The 22,537-nt window shown below is 57.5% G+C and overlaps 9 protein-coding genes across 9 annotated transcripts; 5 read left to right on the forward strand and 4 right to left on the reverse strand.

The window, feature by feature from the left end:
- Positions 1 to 99: 99 nt before the first annotated feature.
- Positions 100 to 5,906, forward strand: HETIRDRAFT_470833 (uncharacterized protein; the record flags this gene model as incomplete). Its single annotated transcript, XM_009544239.1, has 19 exons — positions 100 to 289; positions 446 to 805; positions 866 to 1,105; positions 1,161 to 1,813; positions 1,872 to 2,018; positions 2,145 to 2,408; positions 2,465 to 2,582; positions 2,632 to 2,717; positions 2,776 to 2,853; positions 2,909 to 3,023; positions 3,077 to 3,486; positions 3,554 to 3,855; positions 3,910 to 4,146; positions 4,195 to 4,312; positions 4,361 to 4,494; positions 4,565 to 4,807; positions 4,874 to 4,977; positions 5,062 to 5,441; positions 5,510 to 5,906. 19 exons carry the CDS (start codon positions 100 to 102, stop codon positions 5,798 to 5,800), a joined length of 4,470 nt encoding a protein of 1,489 aa, XP_009542534.1. The 3' UTR covers positions 5,801 to 5,906.
- A 63-nt stretch (positions 5,907 to 5,969) lies between these two features.
- HETIRDRAFT_448726 (uncharacterized protein) lies at positions 5,970 to 7,183 on the reverse strand (the record flags this gene model as incomplete). The annotated part of the gene is made up of 7 exons (XM_009544240.1): positions 5,970 to 5,994; positions 6,064 to 6,222; positions 6,314 to 6,429; positions 6,557 to 6,723; positions 6,794 to 6,905; positions 6,969 to 6,980; positions 7,031 to 7,183. 7 exons carry the CDS (start codon positions 7,181 to 7,183, stop codon positions 5,970 to 5,972), a joined length of 744 nt encoding a protein of 247 aa, XP_009542535.1.
- Positions 7,184 to 7,724: 541 nt separating this feature from the next.
- On the forward strand, positions 7,725 to 8,942 carry HETIRDRAFT_310777 (camp-dependent kinase-like protein catalytic subunit; the record flags this gene model as incomplete). The annotated part of the gene is made up of 3 exons (XM_009544241.1): positions 7,725 to 7,860; positions 7,923 to 8,719; positions 8,781 to 8,942. 3 exons carry the CDS (start codon positions 7,725 to 7,727, stop codon positions 8,940 to 8,942), a joined length of 1,095 nt encoding a protein of 364 aa, XP_009542536.1.
- Positions 8,943 to 9,749: 807 nt separating this feature from the next.
- On the forward strand, positions 9,750 to 11,443 carry HETIRDRAFT_379780 (uncharacterized protein; the record flags this gene model as incomplete). The annotated part of the gene is made up of 4 exons (XM_009544242.1): positions 9,750 to 9,926; positions 10,022 to 10,255; positions 10,357 to 10,906; positions 11,017 to 11,443. 4 exons carry the CDS (start codon positions 9,750 to 9,752, stop codon positions 11,376 to 11,378), a joined length of 1,323 nt encoding a protein of 440 aa, XP_009542537.1. The 3' UTR covers positions 11,379 to 11,443.
- Positions 11,444 to 11,517: 74 nt separating this feature from the next.
- Positions 11,518 to 12,320, reverse strand: HETIRDRAFT_43172 (uncharacterized protein; the record flags this gene model as incomplete). The annotated part of the gene is made up of 3 exons (XM_009543476.1): positions 11,518 to 11,764; positions 11,857 to 12,131; positions 12,288 to 12,320. The coding sequence occupies 3 exons, from the start codon at positions 12,318 to 12,320 to the stop codon at positions 11,518 to 11,520; spliced, it is 555 nt and encodes a 184-aa protein (XP_009541771.1).
- Positions 12,321 to 12,511: 191 nt separating this feature from the next.
- HETIRDRAFT_414692 (uncharacterized protein) lies at positions 12,512 to 14,163 on the forward strand (the record flags this gene model as incomplete). Its single annotated transcript, XM_009544243.1, has 10 exons — positions 12,512 to 12,587; positions 12,646 to 12,696; positions 12,753 to 12,904; positions 12,970 to 13,109; positions 13,166 to 13,209; positions 13,327 to 13,687; positions 13,742 to 13,848; positions 13,909 to 13,940; positions 13,997 to 14,019; positions 14,079 to 14,163. The coding sequence occupies 10 exons, from the start codon at positions 12,512 to 12,514 to the stop codon at positions 14,161 to 14,163; spliced, it is 1,071 nt and encodes a 356-aa protein (XP_009542538.1).
- HETIRDRAFT_443591 (uncharacterized protein) lies at positions 13,967 to 15,968 on the reverse strand. Its single transcript, XM_009544245.1, has 9 exons — positions 15,882 to 15,968; positions 15,689 to 15,829; positions 15,511 to 15,562; positions 15,430 to 15,453; positions 15,263 to 15,378; positions 14,923 to 15,206; positions 14,502 to 14,864; positions 14,217 to 14,444; positions 13,967 to 14,157 (listed from the first exon to the last, which is right to left on the reverse strand). Exons 6-8 carry the CDS (start codon positions 15,059 to 15,061, stop codon positions 14,305 to 14,307), a joined length of 642 nt encoding a protein of 213 aa, XP_009542540.1. The 5' UTR covers positions 15,062 to 15,206; positions 15,263 to 15,378; positions 15,430 to 15,453; positions 15,511 to 15,562; positions 15,689 to 15,829; positions 15,882 to 15,968; the 3' UTR covers positions 13,967 to 14,157; positions 14,217 to 14,304.
- Positions 13,967 to 20,580, reverse strand: HETIRDRAFT_150121 (uncharacterized protein; the record flags this gene model as incomplete). The annotated part of the gene is made up of 20 exons (XM_009544244.1): positions 13,967 to 14,157; positions 14,217 to 14,444; positions 14,502 to 14,864; positions 14,923 to 15,206; positions 15,263 to 15,378; positions 15,430 to 15,453; positions 15,511 to 15,562; positions 15,689 to 15,829; positions 15,882 to 15,973; positions 16,130 to 16,159; positions 16,587 to 16,657; positions 16,792 to 16,956; positions 17,275 to 17,795; positions 17,856 to 18,041; positions 18,096 to 18,182; positions 18,233 to 18,433; positions 18,484 to 18,562; positions 18,609 to 18,850; positions 18,904 to 19,950; positions 20,005 to 20,580. The coding sequence occupies 16 exons, from the start codon at positions 20,578 to 20,580 to the stop codon at positions 15,281 to 15,283; spliced, it is 3,612 nt and encodes a 1,203-aa protein (XP_009542539.1). The 3' UTR covers positions 13,967 to 14,157; positions 14,217 to 14,444; positions 14,502 to 14,864; positions 14,923 to 15,206; positions 15,263 to 15,280.
- A 136-nt stretch (positions 20,581 to 20,716) lies between these two features.
- On the forward strand, positions 20,717 to 22,233 carry HETIRDRAFT_470846 (uncharacterized protein; the record flags this gene model as incomplete). The annotated part of the gene is made up of 7 exons (XM_009544246.1): positions 20,717 to 20,811; positions 20,865 to 20,975; positions 21,027 to 21,154; positions 21,206 to 21,429; positions 21,480 to 21,674; positions 21,727 to 21,870; positions 21,947 to 22,233. Exons 1-7 carry the CDS (start codon positions 20,809 to 20,811, stop codon positions 22,231 to 22,233), a joined length of 1,092 nt encoding a protein of 363 aa, XP_009542541.1. The 5' UTR covers positions 20,717 to 20,808.
- Positions 22,234 to 22,537: the final 304 nt, after the last annotated feature.

The following is a 22,537-nucleotide window of genomic DNA, read 5'->3' on the forward strand; positions in this document are numbered from 1 at the left end:
CACGCGTCGTTTCGCCATCTCATTGATATCCTGTACTCACGCTCATCTGGTTCAACTGGCCACATATAATCGTCCCGGCTAACAAGGTCCTCTCAAAGCATGGCCTCATTTCGTAGTACGGGGATCAGATACTCCGAGACTAATGGCACGCTTGCGCCCAAACATGTCCTGTATTCTGAGATCTTGTCAGTAACCTCAGTCATGCGCAAGAATTCGCGCTGGGCATCTACAAGTCAGGCCTTCAACACCCGTGATTCTGCTTTAGCAAGTAATCTAGGCCTCAGACGGAGTGGAACACCTCGATCCAGCTCGGCACGAAGGAGCAGCACGGAGGATGAGCTCATGTCTAGTTTCGAAGAGCTCAAGCGAGAAGTCCGAAATGTCGAAAGTATGTGTCTCGTTCTCATAAAATTGGATATTCCTCATTCTCGGCGACGTTTCTCAGCCATTGACAGTATTCCAATAATAAACATCCTCAGCCCATTCTTTGCCATCATTCGTTCTTCACTTTCAACCGGACCAATAACATCCGCGGCGCTCTCGGCACTCCACTCTTTCTTTGTTTGCGGGATTATATCCCTAGACCGTCCATCTATTGAGGTAGGCCTCCAAGAGTTCAGCTCGGCGGTCTCGCATTGTAAGTTTGAAGCTAGCGACTCCTCTGGGGACGAGGTCGTCCTGCTTCGAATCTTGACTGTAATCGAAGATTGCATGTGTGGGAGCGTGGGGGGTATCTTGGGCGACATCGAAGTATGTGAGATGCTTGAGACTGTGCTGACTACGTGTGTGCAGATGAGGCTCAGCGGTTAGTCCTCATCCGTAATACCAGTTTGTATGTCCCAAATATTCATATACATGCATATAGAGGCTCTTAGGCGGTCTGCCGAGTTGACCATGCATTCGCTTGTGCGAACTGTGTTCTCTTGCCTGCATGTCCTAGACCCAGCAATAGAAGAAAGCAGATTGCTCAATACTGAGGAAGCGCCGCAGGGTGAAACCGACGCATCCCCCACCGCAATTCATCCACCATCGGGAGTGCATTCTGAGGGCGATCATTTGGCCGTTCAAACTATCGCAAGTCCACAAACACCACAAAGGCACCAGTGTAAGCCCTTTCAACAGAATCACCGTAGTGTTGACTTAACGCACAGAGGTTGTAGATGGCCTTCCATCGCTTGTAGAGCTTCTCCGCGTGATAATCAACATTCTTGATCCCAACGACCGGCTACACACAGACACTACTCGTTTACTCGCCCTTGGTATTCTCAATACAACCTTTGAAATTTCAGGCCCTCGCCTCGGCGACTTTCCATCGTTGCGCGCACTTGTCGTCGATCATGGCTGCAAATATCTTTTCCAATTGGCCCGTTCCGAGAACTCTGCTATCCTCCAACTCGCTCTCCGCACCATCTCGACTATGATGAACACGACGCGGAAACATCTCAAACTCCAACAGGAACTGCTATTGGCCTTCACAACTGATCGGTTAGGGCCCCCAATCACCTCCAACAAAGGTGGATCACGGTACGGCACGCCGAATACAAAGGGCGCACCGTTCTCACCACGTCCTGGCACTCCACAAACGGCGTCCCCACTCCTCGAGCCTACTCCGGAAGACGAGATTGAGAAGGGGAGTCCGGTGCCCAACAAAACCCACGCGCTTCCCGCCAAGGGAGAGATCCGCGACTTGCTACTAGAGATGCTGAGCCAAATCTCGAGGCATCCGAGCTTCATGGTTGACCTTTTCACCAATTATGACTGCGACATCAACTCGGAGAATTTATTCGAACGACTGATCGACCTCTTAACAAAGGTGGAGACGAACCTGACTGTGTGGTGCTTTCATTGATGTGTCTTTCGTTTAATTTCAGGGTGTATACACGAACTACTATCCTGATGCCCTTCAAAACAACCCACTGAACTCTCAATACCTGTGCTTGGACTTGCTTCTCACTTTTGTCAATCACATGGCGGCACGCGCCGGGGGTGTTTGTAATATTTACTATTCTTGTTCGCCTGTTCATTGACACTCATTCGCTTTCAGGCCTCAGTGACATGGCCTTCGGTAACTGTTTATTCATGCCATGCCAGTTGTTCAGCGTCATCTAAACGCGCACTGCCAGAATTACATCTCTTCGGAGGAGCTCACACACATCAAATCAAAGAAGAAGCTCACTCTCACCGGTGCAGCTCGCTTTAACACCAAGCCGAAGACTGGCCTTGCGTTCTTGGAGGAAAGCGGCCTCATTTACCACGACTTGTCTCCAGAGGTATCACGGCCTTTGAGTCTTGCCATGTTTTTGAAATCGTGTACACGATTGGACAAGAAACTGCTTGGCGATTTTATCTCGAGGCCCGAGAATATCGATGTTCTGAAGGCATTCATTGGCCTGTTCGAGTTCCGAGGTGTCAGTTTCTATCCATATTCTCGTATGTGCATGGGTTTAACAACATTCTCCAATAGAAACCCATCGCGGATGCTATGCGGGAGCTGTTGGAGTCCTTCCGGTTGCCGGGCGAGGCCCAGCAGATCGCTCGCATAACAGAAACGTTCGCAGAAATTTATTTTGCTTCCGAGCCAAGTGCGTCTTCAATATATACCATGGGTTCATGAGCACTGATTCATTCCAGCCGAGATCAAATCACAGGATGCTGTCTATGTCCTAGCCTACTCGGTGATCATGCTCAATACAGATTTGCACAACCCTGTCGTTCGGGTGGGTGCTTTTCATTGATATCACGTCGACTCTTTCTCAAAAGACATTTTCGCGTCAGAAACGAATGACCATCGAAGACTATCAACGCAATCTGAGAGGCGTGAATGACGGCGCTGACTTCTCGCCCGAGTACCTGGTAAGACATCGACAGCGTGTTAGCGCTTGAACCGATGTCCTCACAATTTTCACAGCAAGCCTTATATGACTCGATCCGCAAACGCGAGATCGTGATGCCCGAAGAGCACGTCGGTCAACTCGGTTTCGAGTATGCGTGGAAAGAACTGCTGGCTCGTTCGCGGATGTCAGGTACGATATGCTCGGGTGTCCCCAATATTTTTGGTGACCGCGACGCTTTTCAGGTGACCTCATGATCTGCAACTCGGCCTTGTTCGACAAGGACATGTTCAAGTCCGTCTGGAAACCGGTCATTTCGGCCATCGCGTATGCGTTCATGACTTTCGACGACGACTACATCATCGAGCGTGCCATCGCAGGGTTTCGTCAATGCGCAACGTTGGCCGGTCATTTCCACCTGCCTGACGTGTTCGATTATGTTGTCGTGTCGTTGTCGCAGGCGACGAGTCTACTATCAGAGACCCTTCCCACCGAAGTGCCCATATATCCTGTCGTCGAGGTAGAAGGACAGTCTGTCACGGTGTCATCGCTATCCGTCAACTTCGGTGCGAACCTGAAAGGTCAGCTGGCTGCGGTGGTTTTGTTCAACATCGTCAATGGCAATGGCAATGCTGTTCGCGAGGGATGGACACAGGTTTGTTGACTTGTCCTCTCTAAAGTGCGGCGGCGACTCACAACCAGGCGACACCTTGAATCAACAGATCTTTGAAATGTTTCAGAATCTGTTCATCCATTCTCTGCTGCCTACGAGGATGCTGCAGATGGAAGATTTCCTCGGTGGCGTTTCCATGATTCCATTACGTGGAAGTAGCAACGCCCCAGCGCGACCAGCGCCGAGGAGCGACGGGCTCCTGTCCGCACTGTCGTCGTATCTGATGACACCCTACACCTCCTCGCAAGAGAGCCACATCCCAGATGCCACCGACGTGGAGATCGAAAACACGTTGTGCACCATAGACTGTATCACGACATGCCGCCTGGACGAACTGTATGCGCAGATAACGTGAGCGGATGGTCGGCATGCCCTGCTTCCGACCGCTGGCTGACTTTCTTGCAGGCAGCTCAACTTGGAGCCGCTGACTGCGGCGGTCCGTTCTCTCGAAGCCCTGGCACATGAGCGGACCGTGGCCAGACTGCAGCAAGAGTCTGACGAACTTACGGCCTCGTTTGACGCGTCTTCATCGCCTCATCACAGCCCGGCGCGTTCACTCCCGTACGACCCCGCGTCTGTGTTTTTGTTAGAGACGATGGTCAGCGTGGTATGCCAGACACCTCAGCACATAGAAGAGCTCTGGTACGTGCTTGAGAGGCAGGTTCCCAGCGCCCACTGACGTCGTGACAGGCCCATTGCGTTCGAGCATCTCAGCGCTCTGCTGTCTTCATCGACGAGGTACAGCGTGTTGCTGATAGAGCGCGCCGTCGTATCGCTATTCCGCATCTGTCTGATCCTCGCGACCAAGGTACGGTCGTCCCATCAACGCATGATCATCTCTTGACCCTCCGTCCAGCCTGTCCTCCGGGATCAGATCTACATATCCTTCGACCTGCTCGGAGGCCTCCCTCCGGCGGTCTCCAACTCCGTCGCGGAGCAGATCGTCTCGGGGGTCATGCTGATCGTGCACAACCACCGCGAAATCATCCAGTAAGGCTCCACGTGCTCGTCGTTCGAACGAAGTCACTGACACCGCGCGCGCGCGCGCGTGCACACACAGCTCACAGACGGAATGGAACCTTGTGCTCGCACTCGTGCGCTCCACCGTCTCGCACCTCGAGGCCTCGCGCACGTCCTTCGACCTGATCCACAAAGCGATCGCCGACGGGCCCGAGCAGTGCGTGACGATCGACAACATCCCGGGCCTCGTCGCCGTGCTCGACGACTTCGCGACCGCCGCGGGCATCGTCGTCGAGGCGGAGCAGCGGCAGCCGCGGCGCCGCCCCAAGCCAGACTCGACCAGGTGAGCGCTAGCAGCCGTCTGCCCGTCCGCGCGTCCGCGCCGTCGATCTCACGGACACCGCCACAGCTCGCCGGTGATCGACCGCGGTCGCAAGGCGATCGACCTCCTCGCCGATCTGATGAAGCTCCTCCCGCGCGTCGCCTCGGACGCGGGCGAGAAACCCGACCCCCGTACGCACCCCGCCACCTCCCTCTCACGCACTCGCTCGCTCACAGCTCACGCGCACACGCACGCACGCACGCACGCACAAACAGGCCTGCGCCAGCTCCCTCTCCCGATCCTCACCGCGCTCTCGCGCCAATCCACCAGCGCCGCGCGCGAAATCCGGCACGCCGCACTCGCCCAGCTACAACGCGCGCTCCTCGGCCCGCTCGCGTCGCCCGACGCCGCCACCGACGCCGAGCTCGACGAGCTCTACGAGCGCGTGCTCTTCCCGCTCCTCGCCGCGCTCGCCGCCGCGCCCGCACGCGACCCCGACACGACCGAAGCGCGCCTCCGCGCCGCCGCGCTGCTCTGCAAGGCGTTCATGCGCTTCGAGGTGCGCGAGACGCCCGCGCGCGACGTGCGCGGGCCGTGGGTGCGCGTGCTCGACGCGCTCGACGCGCTCATGGGCTCCGACCCGAGCGACCAGATGGTGCGCGGCCACCCCCGGCGCCTTGCGTCCGTGTTCGCTGACGATCCTCCTCCTGACCGCGCCCACAGACCGAGGCGGTGCCCGAGTCGCTCAAGAACGTCGTGCTGGTCATGAACGCCGCGGGCATGCTCGTGCCGCCGCCGCCGCCGTCGCCCGCGGGGCGCGCGGACGCGCGCAGCGAGGCGCAGCGCCTGCTGTGGGCGGCGACGAGGGAGCGCATGGAGCTGTTCCTGCCTGGCTTCCTCGCGTTCGTGATCCCCGAGCCGGAGCCAGAGCCGGAGCCCGTGAGAGTGCCAGTGCCGGAGGCGGCGGCGACGGCGGCAGAGGAGGCCGCTGCCGCCGGCGAGGGAGTGCAGTGATTCGGGCGTCTTTCGCGTTTACCTCCGTCTCTTTACTTGTCTTGTCGCCGAATATTCAACGGACGCTAAATATCGATGCCCGACGAAAGCCATTTCTCACGTGCTGCGTATCCATCCGCAATACAGAATCGACATGAAGAAGAGAGGAGACGGTAGAGTAAAGCAAGGCCTAGAGAAACCTCATCTTCGAGGGCCTGCGAAACGGGTAGGCGGGCGTCAGCGCGGGAGCGCGGGGGGCCGCCGCGGCGCAGCGAAGAACGCACCTGATGCGGCTGTAGAGCGAGGCGAGGATGACGGCGGGGGCGAGGGTGTACGCGACGATGCGGACGCCGTGCGCGCTGCTGCTCGTGACCCACGCGGACCACGCGCCGCCGAAGTTGGCGGTGGCCAGGACGAGCGGGAGGAGGACGTAGCCGGAGAGCCTGCGCACGGGGCGTGTGAGCGTGCGAGTGAGCGCGTGAGCGCGTGAGTGTGAGTGCGTTGCGGGGGGGGGGGGGAACGCGCCTGTGGTACTTCCAGACGCGCTTGGCTCTGGGGCCGCCGCCGAGGGCAGCGCCGCCGAACCAGACGCTCGCTGCGCCGAGGGCGAACTGGGCGGCGAGCCATGTGAGCGAGAGGATGCCGAAGACCTGCGCGGTGCGGACGGCAAGAGATGGCGTGCGCGCGGCGAGCGGCGGTACGGCAATACGTATGAGGGCGATGTCAGGGCCGTGCATGAGCGATGTTCGGTTCGGAGAACGGTGGAGAGATGCTTACGCCGTGCCAGGTTGTGAAGTGGGGCGCCTCGTGGATGCGCTTGTTCCATATGATGGAGAGGGCGCCGAGGATGATGGTGGGCACGCCGAGGAGCATTGCGATCTGGTGGCGCTGGAGGCCGGCGGCCTTTGTGGACGGCTGGGACGTCGGCTGGAGGGTCAGTATGCCTGTGCGGGGGATCGGTCAGCGAGTCGGCGACGGCGGAGGGGGGGGGGGGGGGCGTTGAGGAGGACGGACCGAGGGTGAAGAAGAAGATGGCGAGGCTTTGGAGGGTCGGGTGGAAGGCGAACCAGCCCAGGGCGGAGGGGTTGTTGTTGAGCACCATGGCCCAGGTGACGACGGTGAATATCTGGCGTCAAATAAATAAAAATGTCAGCAGTTGACTTCCGCTCGGGGAGAGAGGGCGTTGTACGGCTGCGGCGGTCTGCGGGGGCGTTAGCGAGCGCAGTCTGTAGATGGGCGAGGACGACTGACGATAGCGGCGTAGAGGGCGAGGGTATCGCCTTTCCTGCCCTCGGGCTTTGGGAGCTGTTCTTCGTTGCCCATGGCGGGCACAAGGGGGTCTGATTGGTCTGGATGTGCGGGGAGAGCCTGGTATCCGTGCGGGAGGTCGTCTGGGGTGGACATGGCGGGTGTATAAGGGAGGGGAAGAGGCTGTGGGAAGAGACGCTCACCGTGGGGCGGGGGCCACGCGGGGCCTCACGGAGCCTATGGGCGCGAGAGCATTTGGCAGGACGGACGGAGGCTGTGAAATGCGGCGGAGGCGGCGTCGCGGGCGCGTCAGGTCACGTGCGGTGTGTGGTCGTTCGCTCCGTCCACGCACACGCGCAGGCCGCAGCCCGTCCACATCCTACCCCACGACGCCCACGACGCCCCCGTCGCCGCAGAGCCGCGCGCGCTCTGCTCCCTGCCCCCCGCACCGGCCGCGTTCCGTCGTCGTCTCGCCATGGTCCACCCCCACCCCTCCCCAAAGCTCCGTCCCATCCTCTGCGACCCCGCACGCGTCCCCGACGACGACCCCATGCTCCCCGACGCCCCCATCACCCCGCCGCTGTCCCCCGCACACACAGACTCCGTCGACATGGACGACGATCTCCTCTCCCGACGCGACGGCTCGCCTTCGCGCCGCTCCGACCACCCCGCCCGCAACGCCGCTCGAGACGCATACATGGACGAGGACGAGGAGAGTCCCGTCCCGTCCAGTCCCACGCCCCCCGTATATCCTCTCCGCCACCTCGAAAACGAGCAAGAGCACATCCACTCCGAGCTCAAGTTGTCCGACTTTGAGCTCAAGGGCACCCTAGGTCCGCCCCCGCCTTCTCTCCCCCGCTTCATTCTCCTTCCCCCCTCATCAGCTTCCGTTCAGGCACCGGCACCTTCGGACGCGTCCTCCTCGTCCGCTCCCGCCCCACCAATGCCCGCCGCTCCAACTTCTTCGCCATGAAGGTCCTGCGCAAGACGGAGGTCATCCGCCTGCGCCAGGTCGAGCACGTCAAGGCAGAACGCCACATCCTCTCCCGCGTCCGCCACCCCTTCATCGTCGACCTCTACGCCACCTTCCAGGACAACCTCAACCTCTACATGCTGCTCTCCTTCGTCCCCGGCGGCGAGCTCTTCACCCACCTCCGCCGCACGGGCCGCTTCACCCCGGACGTCACCCGCTTCTACCTCGCCACCATCGTCCTCGCCCTCCGCTACCTCCACTCCTTCAACATCATCTACCGCGACCTCAAGCCCGAGAACCTCCTCCTCGACGCCCGCGGCTACCTCCGCCTCACCGACTTTGGCTTCGCCAAGATCGTCGACGATCGCACCTGGACCCTCTGCGGCACCCCCGAGTACCTCGCCCCGGAGATCATCCAGTCCGACGGCCACGGCAAGCCCGCAGACTGGTGGGCCTGCGGCATCCTCGCCTACGAGATGATGGTCGGCTACCCGCCCTTCTTCGACGAGAACGCGTACGGCATCTACGAGAAGATCCTGCGCGGCAAGGTCCACTGGCCGCGCGACATGGACACCCTCTCGCGCGACCTCGTCAGGGGCTTCCTGCACCCCGACAGGAGCAAGCGCCTCGGGAACCTCATCAACGGCCCCCAGGACGTGCTGCACCACGCCTGGTTCCGCGGCGTCGACTGGGACGCGCTCGAGCGCCGCGAAATCCGGGTTCGTCCCTCCGTCCCCTCCGTCCGTGTGCGTCCGTTCATTTTTGTTCCCTGTCCACCAGGCTCCCATCGTTCCGCACATGACCGCCGTCGACGACACGCGCTACTTCACCCGCCTCCCTCTCCCGCCCGCACACGAGGTGCCCGGCCTGCTCAGCGCGGAGACGCCCCCGCACGCGCACCAGGGCTTCGACGTCGTCGGCTTCCAGTTCACCGAGTTCTGACCCCCTCGCCCGCGTTCTCCCGCCTCGTCTTCGTCTTTTTTTTATTACTGCGCACCCCCACCCCCCCTCTCTCCCCACCGTATACCCGCGCTGCCCCACACCAACGCCCACCGCCCCCGTCCACATACACGTCTAATCCAGCCTCATCGCGCCCAGAGCCTACATCCGCCAGCGTGGCCCTCTTAATACGCGTGCGCGAGCGCTTGCGCCCGCGCGCCGACCCACCCCCATCTCTCCAAGTAACTCGGCTAATGCATCACTGTGAATTTAGGAGCTGTATTTCTGCCACCACGCACCCCCCTCGGCGCCGCCGCGACTCGGCCGTGTACTATCTTCGTTCTGCCGTGCGCCCCCCTCCACGGGCGGTTATTGTAACTCCCCACTCGCCTCGCCTCGCTATAGGTATAAGGTATTAGGTATAGGTGCGCCGCGCTGGCGCAGCGCCGATGCCCGTCCATCCATCCATCCATCCGTTCGTTCGTTCGTTCGTTTTGTTTACTGTTATATATATCTGTCGACCCCCTGTATTGGTTCGAGTGTTTTATTGTCTTATCGTCTTGGTTTTTTTATTGCTTGTTTTGTTGAGTTGTGTCGCGGATGCGGACCTTGCTGGTCGTGGTAGTCGTTCGCTCGCTCGCTCTCTTCTTCATGTGTATATTGTTGCTTGGGTAGGTACGCATTAATCGACGGTCGTTGGTACTGTACAAGTACCACGCACGCCACGGACGGACCGGTGGTGTGGCGCGATGCCCAAATGAGGCTGCGAGGTGGGCAGCAGTATTTTCTCCTGATTCGACCCGGGACTCGATGGCACGCAAACGCAAGAACAGGACGCACCTCAAGGGCGCGCAGCCCGCGACCGCCGCGGCGAGCAGCGTGCCCAAGTCGTTCGTCATCAAGCACGGCCAGGTCGGCCACTCGCTCACCCAGCTCACCCGCGACGTCCGCAAGGTCATGGAGCCCAACACCGCCAGCCGCCTCAGGGTCAGCCCCTCCCTCCCTCCCTCCCTCTTCCTTCCTTCCTTCCTTCCTTCCGTTCTCTCGCTGGTGCGTACGCTGACGCGGTCTGGCGAGCGCAGGAGCGCGCGCGCAACAAGCTGAAGGACTTTTTGACGATGGCGCCCGCGCTGCAGGTGACCCACCTGCTCGCGTTCACGCTCACGGACGTCGCGCCGTCGCTGCGCATCGTGCGCCTCTCGCACGGCCCGACGCTCAGCTTCCGCATCGAGCGGTACAGCCTGATCAAGGACGTGCAGCGCGCCAGCAAGCACACCAAGAGCCTCGGCATGGTCGAGTACCTCAGCCCGCCCCTGGTGCGTCGCACACGCACCCCTTCCGCGCACTCACACTCACACACTCACACACTCACACGCTCACACACACTCACACCCATTCACTCACCCACTCACTCTAGCTCGTCCTCGCCTCCTTCCCCCCGCCCTCCCCAACGACGCCCCCGCACCTCCCGCTCGTCATGAAAGCCTTCCAGACGCTCTTCCCCCCGCTCGCCCCACACACCCTCACCCTCTCCTCCGCGCGCCGCATCGTCCTCGTCGCCTACAACCCCGCGCGCGGCACCGTCGACTTCCGGCACTTCCGCATCGCCGTCAAGCCGCACGGCGTCTCGCGCCGCGTGCGCCGCGTGCTCGAGGGCGACGCCGACGCCGCCGTCGTCGACCTCGGCCGCGAGCGCGACGTCGCGGACTTTGTCCTCCGCCGCGCGGGCGGAGGCGCCGGCGGCGGGCCGGATGGGTACGAGAGCGCGGCGTCGACGGCGAGCTCGGTCGCGGGGGACGACGCGGACGCGGTGTCGCTCGCGGACGACTACGTCGGGCGGAATAATCGGAAGGGGCAGAAGAAGGCCGTGCGGCTGGACGAGATCGGGCCGCGGATGGAGCTCCGGCTGGTCAAGATCACGGAGGGCGTGCCCGGCAAGGAGGGCGGCGTGATCTACCACGAATTCGGTGCGCGCTCGCTTTCATTCGCTTCTTACTTCTTACTTTTTTCTTTTTTTTCGTTGTCTGCGTGGGCGCGATTCTGACCGGACGCGATCCAATCGCTTTGTTTCGTGCAGTCAAGAAAACAAAGGCCGAGACGGCGGCGCAAAAGGCGGCGCACGCTGCCAAGGCCAAGCTGCGCAAGGAGCGGAGGGAGGAGCAGGAGCGCAACGTGCGGCGGAAAAAGAAGGAGGGTGCGAAAGGCGACGAGGCCGATGGGGACGATATGGACGAAGACGAAGACGAAAACGAAGAAGAGGACGAGGACGAGGAAGCAGAAGAGGAGGGCATTCACGACGACGATTGGGACGAGGACGAAGAGATCAGCGACGGGGAGGTCAGCGGGGAAGAGGCGGAGGGGGCGTCGGACGGAGAGGAGAGCGAGGAAGAGCCCGAACGCCCCCCGGCCAAAAAAGCGAAGACGAGGAACAAGCGGTAGCCGCACACACATACGTGCCCTGTTGTATCACTGTACCGCTTTCGCATTTTCACCGTCGAGCAGCGCACACGCATCGAACACTGAGCTAGATTCTTAGTGGGGTGCTAAATACGCGTGCGCGGGTGTGTAAGGTACGGTATCACGACTGGTTTTTAGGCGGAGGCTGCGGGGGAGCTGGCGCAGGGGACGTGAAGGAGCTCATCAGCGAGCCCACGCGCATTTTGATGCCCTCCCAGCTGTCGAGGGCGGGGCGCACGTCGAGGAAGAAGGACGGGGCGGCCGAGCCCGGGGCGGGACTGCGCCCGGAATAAAAGTCGATGACATAGCGGATGCGGGTGCCGCAGCGGTCGACGACCCAGTCGTGCCTGTCGAACGGGGGCGCGTACCTGCTCGCAAGAGACTCAGCCTCAGCCGTCGTCGCACGCTCGAAAAAGAGGGGGATGGAAAACATGAAGGCGAGGCGAGACGAGCGACGCACCCCACGAGGGTCAAGAGCCGCGCCTTGGGGGTCAGGTCGCGCGGCCTGCCCTTGAAGCTGACGAGCCGCACACCGCCGCACGCCGCGCCGCCGCGGCCGCGCTCCCAGGCGAGGACGTGGCCCCACGCGCGCTCGTTGACGGCGTTGTGGATGGGCACGATGACCTTCATGTCGGGCGCCTGCGGGTTGTGGTGCTTGCGGGCCATCGCGGCGAAGAACTGCGACTCGGACGGGTACACCCATGGCTCGCCGTCGCCGCGCGGGATCGAGGAGGTCTCGCGCGCGGTCGAGAGGGCGGCGGGCGGCGGTGCGGGCGCGGCGGGGGTGGAGGGGGTGCTGGAGGAGGGGTGGGAGAGGACGGTGGACCACGTGGAGCGGGTTGTGTGGTCGACGGGGCACGCGTCGGCGGCGGCGGCAGCGGCGGCGGCGACGGCGGGGTGGTCGACGGGGCACTTGTCGGTCATGTCTGTGCTCTCGCAGAAAATGGGCAATCCAGGGCGTGACCACTCCGTCCCACGCGGCCCGAACGGGACCGGCTAGCGATTTGCCGACGCTTGCCGAGTGTGGGGAAGGACATTCAATTGAACGCTCGGGCACAAGGTCAGAAACCTGGGGACGCGTCCCTCTCTTGCTGCAGTACCATCCTATCGCCGCCATGCCGTCTTCAGAGCAGGTGTTCTCCACGCCTCTCACTAGGCTGTTCAACATCAACCACCCCGTCATGCTTGCCGGTACTTCTACTACACTCAATCACTCAAAGTTGACTACTCTCATCATACTAATATGTAGGCATGAACATCGCCGCCGGACCCAAACTGGCTGCGGCCGTCACCAACGCAGGTAAGCCACGCTCCTGACATCCAGGCGGCCAAAGCAGATCACGAGCCGCTGGGCAGGCGGCATCGGCGTCATCGGAGGCGTTCGCCAGAGCCCCAAATTCTTGCAGGAATCCATCAACGAGCTCAAGAGCCATCTGGAGCACAAGGACGCGCCCTTCGGCGTCGACCTGCTCATCCCCAAGATCGGGGGAGGCGCGCGGAAGACCAACGTGCGTCCGTTTGCTTGCTTGGCTGGCTGTGAATGGACGCGGACGACCCACGATCTATCCCGAAGCACGATTACACCAAGGGCCAGCTCTCGGAGCTCATAGACGTCATCATCAGAAGCAAGGCCACCCTCTTTGTCTGTGCCGTAGGCGTCCCTCCGAGGGACGTGGTCGACAAACTGCACGCCGCCGGGATCGCCGTCATGAAGTACGACCCCGCATCATCAAACCTGTCGAATCGAGCTGACATTCAATTAACGTCAGCATGATAGGACACCCAAAGGTGAGCCCTCGACAACTGAGACGACGCACGTCTCACCTCTGCGCACATCTTCCAGCATGTCAAAAAGGCGCTCGCCCAAGGAACGGCCCATCTCCCGAAATACCTTTACGTCCGCATGCTTACCTGATCTCACAAAACACAGGTGTTGACATCATCGGCGCCCAAGGCGGCGAAGGCGGCGGACACACGGGCGACACGCCGTTCTCCATCCTCATCCCCGCCGTCGTCGACCTCTGCAAAGGCGCCACAAGCCCGCTCACCGGACAGCCCGTCGCGGTGGTCGCAGCGGGTGGCATCGCCGACGGCCGGGGCCTTGCAGCCGCGCTCTCCTACGGCGCGTCGGGGGTCTGGGTCGGCACGCGCTTCGTCGCGAGCGAAGAGGCAGGCGCGCCGCCGATACACAAGCAGCTCGTCGTGTCTGCTGGGTACGACGACACCGTGAGGACGCTGCTCTACTCAGGGCGGCCGATGAGCGTCCGCAAGACGGACTACGTCCGCGACTGGTAAGTGGGATAGAATGTCAAGTCCTAGCCGCTTCGTTGACGCGCGAGAGGAAGGGAGGAGAATCGTCACGAGGAAATTCGCAAGCTGACATCACAGGGCAAGATACCGCACGAGGTCGAACTCGAGAAACATCCTGAAAAATCGCCCGAAGGCAGAATGTGTGAGTGTGGTTCTTGAAGTGTTCGGCGTGTAGTACTCATGCCAGAGCGTCGACTTGCAGGGCTGATGGGCCGGGTGGCTGGCTCTATCAATGTGAGTCCTTGCCTACCATTCGCTCTGGGGCTATTCCGGTTCTCATTCATGTACAGGATATCAAGCCAGCGAAGGACATGTAAGCACCTGCCTTGACGACTCTGTGCAAGGCTAATTTCCGGATATCATTTTCTGAAGCGTCGACGAACTCGTCACCACGGCAGCCAAGAGCCTTGCGTCGGCGAACAGCTTCGTCATTCAGCCACAGAAGGCGAAGCTATGATGCATTTGGGATTGAGCACAAGATCACAAGACGATTTAAGGATTTATACATACAGCTTGGTTTTGTGTATAATAACTTACAGGGCGATATTGTATGTTAACGGTGCGATGGGCTTCGTGGCTGTCATCGGTCAGAAGATGTTCAATCGTCCTCCATCAGTTCTGCAAGCTCCCGTTCCTCTTCTTCTGTCATCTCAAATGCACCCCCGGCCTTTGGAGGTGGTACCGCGATCGTAGCTTCCTTCTTCTCCTCTGGGACGGGCTTGGGCGGAACAACTATGTCTGCAAGTGCCATGTCAAGCTCGGGGCAAACATCTTCGAGGAGGTGGAGAAACTTACCGGCCAACCTCCATTTCCTAATCGTCCCATCGAGACTCGCGCTCACGATCCACACCTCCTTCCCCTTCCCTTCTTTCCGATCCCTCAACCACACGCGCAGATGCGTCACGTCGTGCCAGTGGCCCTCGACCTCACGGATGAACTCGGGCTCCTCGAGCGACGAGATGTCGTACACACGGATGAGATCGCCGCTCCCCCCGAGCAGATACGGGAACGCGTCTGCGTCCAGCTGGGGGTGGATCGGGAGCGGCAGGACGGCCCTGAACCCGGTGGGGTGGGTGATGGGGGGCACTGGCTTCGGCTGCTTCTGGCTAGATGGGGGCGGGGGGTATTGATAGATCTGGATCGTCTCATCAGACGAGGCTGCGTGGGCACCGATCAGGGTTCAGCACGGGTTCTGTCTGAAGACGGGCATGCGAACCTGTCCATAGGTGCCCATCTCCGTACATCAGCTCGTTCACCCGCGTCCGGTGGTATCCGAGGTCATCGCGCAGAGTGCTTCGCCATATCGGCCGGTCTCCGCCTTGCCTACTTAGATCCCATGCCTTGATCATGCCCATCGTGTCAGCAGTGAACAGTACTACCGAGGATTTTGATTCGCCGTCGGGAGAAATGTGGACATCGAGAGCTTCGACCGGTCGTGTGTGGGCGGATATCGAGCCTAGCGAGGGTAGCGGCTCTAATGAAGAGGGCGACGATAGGTCCCTGATAACTTTTATGTTAGCTAGTGTATCGTTAGAGGGCGATGAATGTATACATGCCAAAAGCGTACTACTTTGTCAGAGCTTCCTGAGACCAGAAGGTTGAGGGAAGGTATCACTAGAAGTACCTTGACAAAGTCCTCGTGGGCTGGCGTTGACGAGATCAAGGCTTTCGTCTTCAAACCGTGAGCCTCTGGATTACACAAATTAACACAAAGAGAACTCACGTCTGTGTCCCACAGCTTGATGGTCTGAAGTCCAACCCGGTCAGTCATGTGGAATCATAACACAGAGAAACACGCTCATACCTGGTCCCATGAACCAGTTATCAATATCTTCCCGTCCCCAGAGCCCGCAACTCTGTCACAGAGCGCGATGCATGTAACAGGACCAAAATGGCCTCGATATATCTGCAACGTCCGCCCTGTCTACTGAAGATCAACAACTCCGCAAGGATTGGCCAGCCCCTCATTTCAAATGACATACTTCCAAATCCATCTTTCGAGCAATGGCGGTATTCTCTGCGATCCAGATGTGTCTCCCACGAATCTTAATGTCTATGGGAACACCCTGGAGCTTTATGGGCTCGCCGAGATCCTTATTCTTCTCCGCCTTTTGTCTCCTTGCCTGCGTATCAAAGTCAGTGGATTCTGAGAAGGAGAGACTAATCGGATGGCACCTCGTCCAGGACGAGCTCCGCCTCTGCCCTCAGGAACTCTGCTGGCTTGTGGTTGTTGTTGACCTTGATCGGCGCATCTGGGTCCATTCTTGCTGTATATCGTGGGGTTGGGGACGAAAGCAAGGCAGGAGCGGAAACCGACGCGGCTGCGTGAGCTACATACGGTCCACGTGCCTTTCGGAGGACATCACATGAGCTCCTCTTCTCGTACGCGTTCAATTAAGATCAACGTCGTAGTACGGACGCACCATATACATCAACGTCGTTAATTCTTGAGCCTGAATATCCGTCGGTCAGGATTTCTCAGCGACTTGGAAATTCACATTATTTGTGACATCCGTCCGACTGCAAAGAACATCCTCTTTGGCAATCTGCCCACCATGAGCGGACGACTGGCATCCTTTCACGGCCCATCGACACCCACTTCCTCTCCTGTACAGATCAAGCACCAGCCAAAATCTCCATCATCACCGGCCCGATCTACTGAATCGACATATCATCGTAAAGTTCGAACGTATTTGCAAGAGCTGCGAGCGGCTTGCCAGACGTGGGATGACCTCGTTCTTATGGACGGCGTAAAAGTCATTAGAAGTCTGGTCGATGCGCGGACAGATCTTGAGTAAAATTTTCTCTCTTGTGTCTCAGAGTGAAATATTCACGGATACTGCAGCAACCAGTTGTCGGCCATAGGAGAAGGCAACCAACCTCGAACGCGGATCGTAGGCCCGAAGCTGTCGTTCATGGAAGACCGCATAGCAGACATGGATCTAGTGATCCTGAAACTCGTAAGAATACTCGCTCAGATCGTCTTCACAATGCCTAACGTTGACGATGACGGCCACAGCGAAAACAGTTCCAGAAAATGAATTCGTCGATAGAAAATCTCGAAGCGGTCTTGTCAGAAGCTCACAAAATGAAAGGATGGACCTGGGTCCGCGAGGAGCCCCTCTGGACCACCTGGCCCTTGGAAAAGTTCGGTGTGTACCACTTTTCGTGCTGAGCGCGATTCCTGCTCATCTCTTTCGAAGTCACATCGGTATCAGAAATTCTTCGGCCATACCGCCGGTCCCTTGACCTACACATCGAGGTTGTGAATCTACTGCGTCACCACTCCGTAACCTTTGAGGCTTCTCGTGATGCGATGAACAAGTGGGTGGAGCAGCCATGGCTTGAAGAAGACGGCTGGGATGCTAAATGGGAGGACTTATGTCTGGCCGAAATCGACCGATGGGACACCCGCTAGCTCTTGAAATGCCATAGGAGGATGCGATGAATATAAAGTAAAAGACTAAAAAAGCACTATGGATACACCAAGCCAATGGGACAAATAGCTCAAATATCTTCATCGTCCGAGATATGAATCTCGTCGTCGTTCCCAGCAGCGGCGACGAACTCTGCGGGTTTCGGCGATTCCGTATCCTCATTCTGTACTGCGCTACGCTTCGCAGCGACAAACGCCGGACCACTCTTTCCACCGCCCGCCTGTTTTTCCGCTGCAGCCATCGGATCTGCCGTCGCCGCCACGTCGTTGCTGACTGCCTTCGCAGGTGCACCTGATCTTGTCGCCATGGTCTGCGCAGCCAAATAACTCGCCTCCGTGTTGAATTGCGCCTGCACACTTCTCTTGATCCTAAGCATCTCCCTAAAGGTGTCTTCTGAACCCGTATCGATCTCGAAGGCATGCCACTCTGCCCAAAAGTCGGGGTTGACGCGAGGGTCGCAGAATTGAGAGGCATGTGCGTAGATTGCTCGTGCACGATCGATTTCCCCGAGTTTGCGTTCAAGTGAGGCGAAGCGTAGGCACAATTGCGCGGTTTGCCGGTCTGGAAGGACTTCCAATGCACGTTCATAGATAGGTCGGGTGGCAGGAAGGCCGTAGTTTGCGGCGGCTTTTGCGATGTAGATCGTGAACATCTAGATATAAAGTTGTCAATGTCGGAGCGCTGCTCGCGAAGGAAGTATTGATGTACTCACTGAGAATTTGTCTTCGTCCGCAACAGCTTGGGTCGCGCGATCATATATCGTCATTGCACGCTTTGCCAAACCATGGTCCTCTTCTAGTTGAGCATACATCAGGAAGATTGGTTTACATGACTTGGGTGGGCATTTTTCAAGTGCTTGTTCAAAGAGATCGCGAGCACGTTCCAGTTTAGTGCCGCCCTACAAATTGATAAGCTAAGTAAGAGTTCGAGCTAATGACAGTGTAGAACCTACATAGCGTTTGATGAACTTCGAAAGGTATATATTCCAGATTTCAAATGAAACAGGAAAAGTGAACAGTTCGACGCCTCGTTCGTAGACCTGGAGGACAAAATGGGACATCTGCAAATTGGGCAAAGCATTTCACTAACCTTATAGCTCTCTTCGAAATATTTATTTTCCTCGAGGAATGCAGCGTAATTCACGAGAACCTGAGCATTCGCGATGCGTAGCTCCAAGATTTTGTCATAGACTGCCTTGGTGGACTCAACCGTCCCCAAGGATTCTTCAAGGTCGACATAGAAGGACCACAACTTGAGAGACTTGAACAGGCGGGCCTGGACTGGAAGAGACTGATACGGAGATCAAAAGGATGATATGAGGGGCTTGAAAAATCTCTTACATGGTCATGGTAATTGATCTTGGTGTTCTTCGGGATCGCAGCAGCGCGCTGCATGACGCGGATAGCCTCGTCATATTGCCTACGCGATATCAATAATATTCACGCCCAGATGACTGCGAACTCACTCCTGCCGTATCTCCATCTCAGACCACTCACACCAAACCTCTGCGAGGTCTTCGACAGTTCTGAAGTTGACTTTGGTCGCCTTCTCCAGAATTTTCCTAGCATTGTCGAGATCGACTTCGGCCTGTCCCGTCGCACCTCCCTCCTCGTAGAAGTAGGAAAAGTTGATATACAGACGGTGGAAGTTGGCCGTTGCTTTGCGAGGGTTGATGGTTGAGAGCGCCTGGGTATATGTTTCGGCAACCTGACAACAATACGTGAGTACTGTGCATTAAAGTAAAGCTCGGCGGACTATACCTTCTCATCGTCTTTGCCCCAAAGAGCGACCCGCTTCTCCCATTCTTGCACGTCGTTAGGATTTCGCCGAATCAACACATCGTTAACCAAGAACGGTCTCCGGTCCATCAAAGCTTCGAACTCCTTCATCCTTGCATCTGTTTCCGCCTGTGCTTCTTCCTCATCATCGTCCTCATCAAGATTCGCCAAGTTGTCCATTAAAGCACTGATCAAAGATTCGCTGAACTCTGCGTATGCGTCGAAGATCTGCGTGAAGTCACGAATGGTGAGAACGGATCCAATTCCAGACTCGAATGTTGCCTTCGCCCTATCAAACTCGCCGCGCTTGATCCAGTACGTTGCAAGCCCAGTCCAGAGCCGTCCCGCTTGATCTTTGTATTTCGCAAGGCCATCCTGACGAATAATTTTCTCAATATTGAGCTTTCGAGCACTGGTTGGATCCTCATCTTCATCGTACGGAGGCGCTGGCTCGCCGGCGGCTGTGACAGTGACGGGAGGACCGGCAAAGCGAATGAGTTGTCCACCCACGGAGGCAGGTTGAGGAGAAATTTGAGCGACGTTGGCGTTCTCGTTCTCGTTCTCTACCGTCTTCTCGGCTTCGACTGCCTCCGCAGTCTCATCGGCATCCAAACCAACCTCTTCGGCATGAGATTCGACAACGTCTAACCATTCTCCGAGAAGCTGATATGGGCTTTTGCCTTCGGGGCTCGTGTATTCTCCTCGAGCAGCCTTGCGGGCAAGGGATAATAAAAGCTTAGCAGCTTCCAAGGGGCGTGGGGAGGGATTGCTTGGTGAGAGAAGGAGAGCGGTGTAGCGTTCAGTGACGCTAGGATCGACAGCAAGGTATCTTCTATAGACTGCAACAGTGGTAGTTCCACCCTTTTTCTCCGCCCAAAGGAGATAACGCACCCATATTCGGTGGTGAAGGGATGGAGGAAGAGTTCGAAGAGCACGGTCAAATGTTCGGCGAGCATGGGAGTGCGAGAGTACAGAAGGACATCGGGGGTGATTGAAGATTGAGGCATACATGAGCCATAGCCTAGGCAGCTATGAGAACGTTGCAGTGAGTCTAAACTCATCGAAGATGGTTTCCACGCGTACCTTCGGTAGCCACATAAGAGCGCGCTCGAAGGTAGCAACGAGAGCCTTCCACTCTTCCCAGCCGACGACGCCGTCTAATCCACCTTCCCATTCCTCCAGATCCTCCTGCTCCTCCTCCAGCGCATCCTTCATCTCAGGAAACTTCTTCCGCCCACCCGCCCTCTTCCTAATAAGTTGCTTGCCCAGCACATAAGACATGCGCATATGAAGATACGACTTCCATAGTTTAAAAGAAGCCGAAAAGTGAACGAGAGCGGCCTCGTATAGATACGTGAGACGTTGTAGTGACTTCCGAGCAGCGGGAGAGGCAAGAGGTCCTAGAAGAGCTGCCACTTCAGGCTCGAGGCCGGATGACTTTTCGAGCTTCTGCAGAGCGTTCTGAGCATCTCTCGTGCTATGAATCGCAGTCCACCAGTGACGGAAGGAAGAAGGGTTGCGGAGAAGATCCTCCTCACGGTGGATGTCTTTTGGAGACACGAGGTCAGGATGAGTGACCGGGGTGGGCACAGGGAATGCCAAAGGAAATGGAGCCTGCAGGGACTCAAGCGTCGGTGTTTCCAGTACAACGGAAGGCATCTTTGAGAAGACGAGAGGACAGTGATCCTCGACGTCGTGGTCGATGGCAAAGGCTAACAATCCGGCACCCAGACTACTCTGTTCCCACGGTCACTACGCGTCTGGGAATCGCGTCAACCACGCCCTCGATGTCGAGGCAGACATATTGCACCTTTCACTATCAGGTCGAGAACTTTGATCTTGACCACTACCACCACCTCACCCTTCAAACACTATTCATCAGACGCCATGGTCTGCACTGTATCTATCGCTTGTATCGAAATCTGCTGACTCTCGTCTCGAAGCATGGCGTGCGACGCGTTCGAGAAAGTCTCAAGGTTCAAGAGGAGAAGAAGCAGAAGGAAAAAGCAAAGCTGGCGGCTTATCTAGCCCTCACCGATAAAGTTCTTTCCAAAGTACGTTTCCCATATAAATATAGACGTGAGACTGACCTCAAGCATACACAGAAAAAGAGCAACGACTGGAGTGGAGAGGCTTTCGAACTGACTTCGCGTCTTCTGAACATCAATCCCGAGTTTTACACTATTTGGAACTACCGCCGAAACATCCTTACTCGAGGCATATTTCCTTCAAGGTCCCTCTGCATGATCCCTTTGAGAGGCAACTACTCACGCGATATTTTTAGTTCGCCTGCGGAAATCAATGGAATTCTGTCAAATGACCTAGACATGACGACAACGGCTCTCAAGGCACACCCCAAAGTCTATTGGATTTGGAATCACAGACGATGGTGCCTCGAGAACATTCCAGATGGTGGTGACAATAACGATGAGCATGGGTGGAGGAAGGCAAGCTGGGAGAGAGAATTGTTCATCGTGGAGAAGATGTTGGATGCGGATGCTCGAAACTGTATGTATCGGCATCTCGCTCAGCCCGAACTTATACGACCCTCTCCGCAGTCCTTGCATGGGGCTACCGACGCTACGTTCTTGCGAGCATGCCCGTTCGAAGACCAGAGATCGTCGAGCTTGCGTCAACCACTCGCAAGATCGAAGCTAATTTCTCAAACTTTAGCGCATGGCACCAGAGAACCAAAGTTCTCGCGTCCCTATGGGATAGTGGCAAGCTTGATAAACATTCGTCCCTCCAGCAAGGTAGTCAGCTGTTGTGCTATCACCGATGCGTTGCTGAACAATTCGTTTTCAGAATTTGATTTGGTTCAAAACGCCATGTATACAGACCCAAACGATCAGAGCGTCTGGCTCTATCACCGCTGGCTTATCGGCACAGGTAGACTTGTCCCCTGTTGTCCCTCGCATCATACGAGGGCGTCATTTGATACTCTTATCGGTACAGGGGACGATTACAAGCTCCTTGAGCGCGAGATTGTCGTCATACAGGAACTTCTGGACGAACAACCTGATAGTAAATGTGAGTACCTGCGTTTGGTTCCTGCGTCATCATTATACAATGGCCTCTTTAGGGTGCATGGACACGCTCGTCTATTACAAGCAACTTCTATTGCGCAAGCATCCTACCCACATCGGGTCATTAGAGGCAAAGGCCCTTGTTCAACAATGCATCGATCTTCTGCAGCAATTGGAATCAGTCGACCCTTCTCGACGTCAAAGGTATCGGGCGCTTGGTCAGTTCCATTTGCTGCTATCTACTTCCGATCCAGCACTAACGAACGACTACCAGCCGCCGAGCTAAGCCGTTGAGGGACCATACCTCCCGTACTGATAGTTTACTCGTTTGTATGGCAGATATCGCAAGTGTACATCAGCCCTGGTCCGAACGTCGAATGTTGAATTCTCTGGATTGTCCTCACATCACAAGATACAATCGATAAACATCTTATTCAAACATACAACACATTGGTGACATTGGGCCTCGCTTCCTTCAACCTCCCAGATAACTACTTCCTACAGCACGTTGCGGTGACATCGTAGTGAGTATTCAACATTTGCACTCGTTGGGCTTGCATTGGCAGCTGATGCAGGGAACCCTACAGATG

This window comes from Heterobasidion irregulare (assembly GCF_000320585.1).
Source record: "Heterobasidion irregulare TC 32-1 unplaced genomic scaffold scaffold_02, whole genome shotgun sequence".
NCBI classification, from domain to species: domain Eukaryota; kingdom Fungi; phylum Basidiomycota; class Agaricomycetes; order Russulales; family Bondarzewiaceae; genus Heterobasidion; species Heterobasidion irregulare.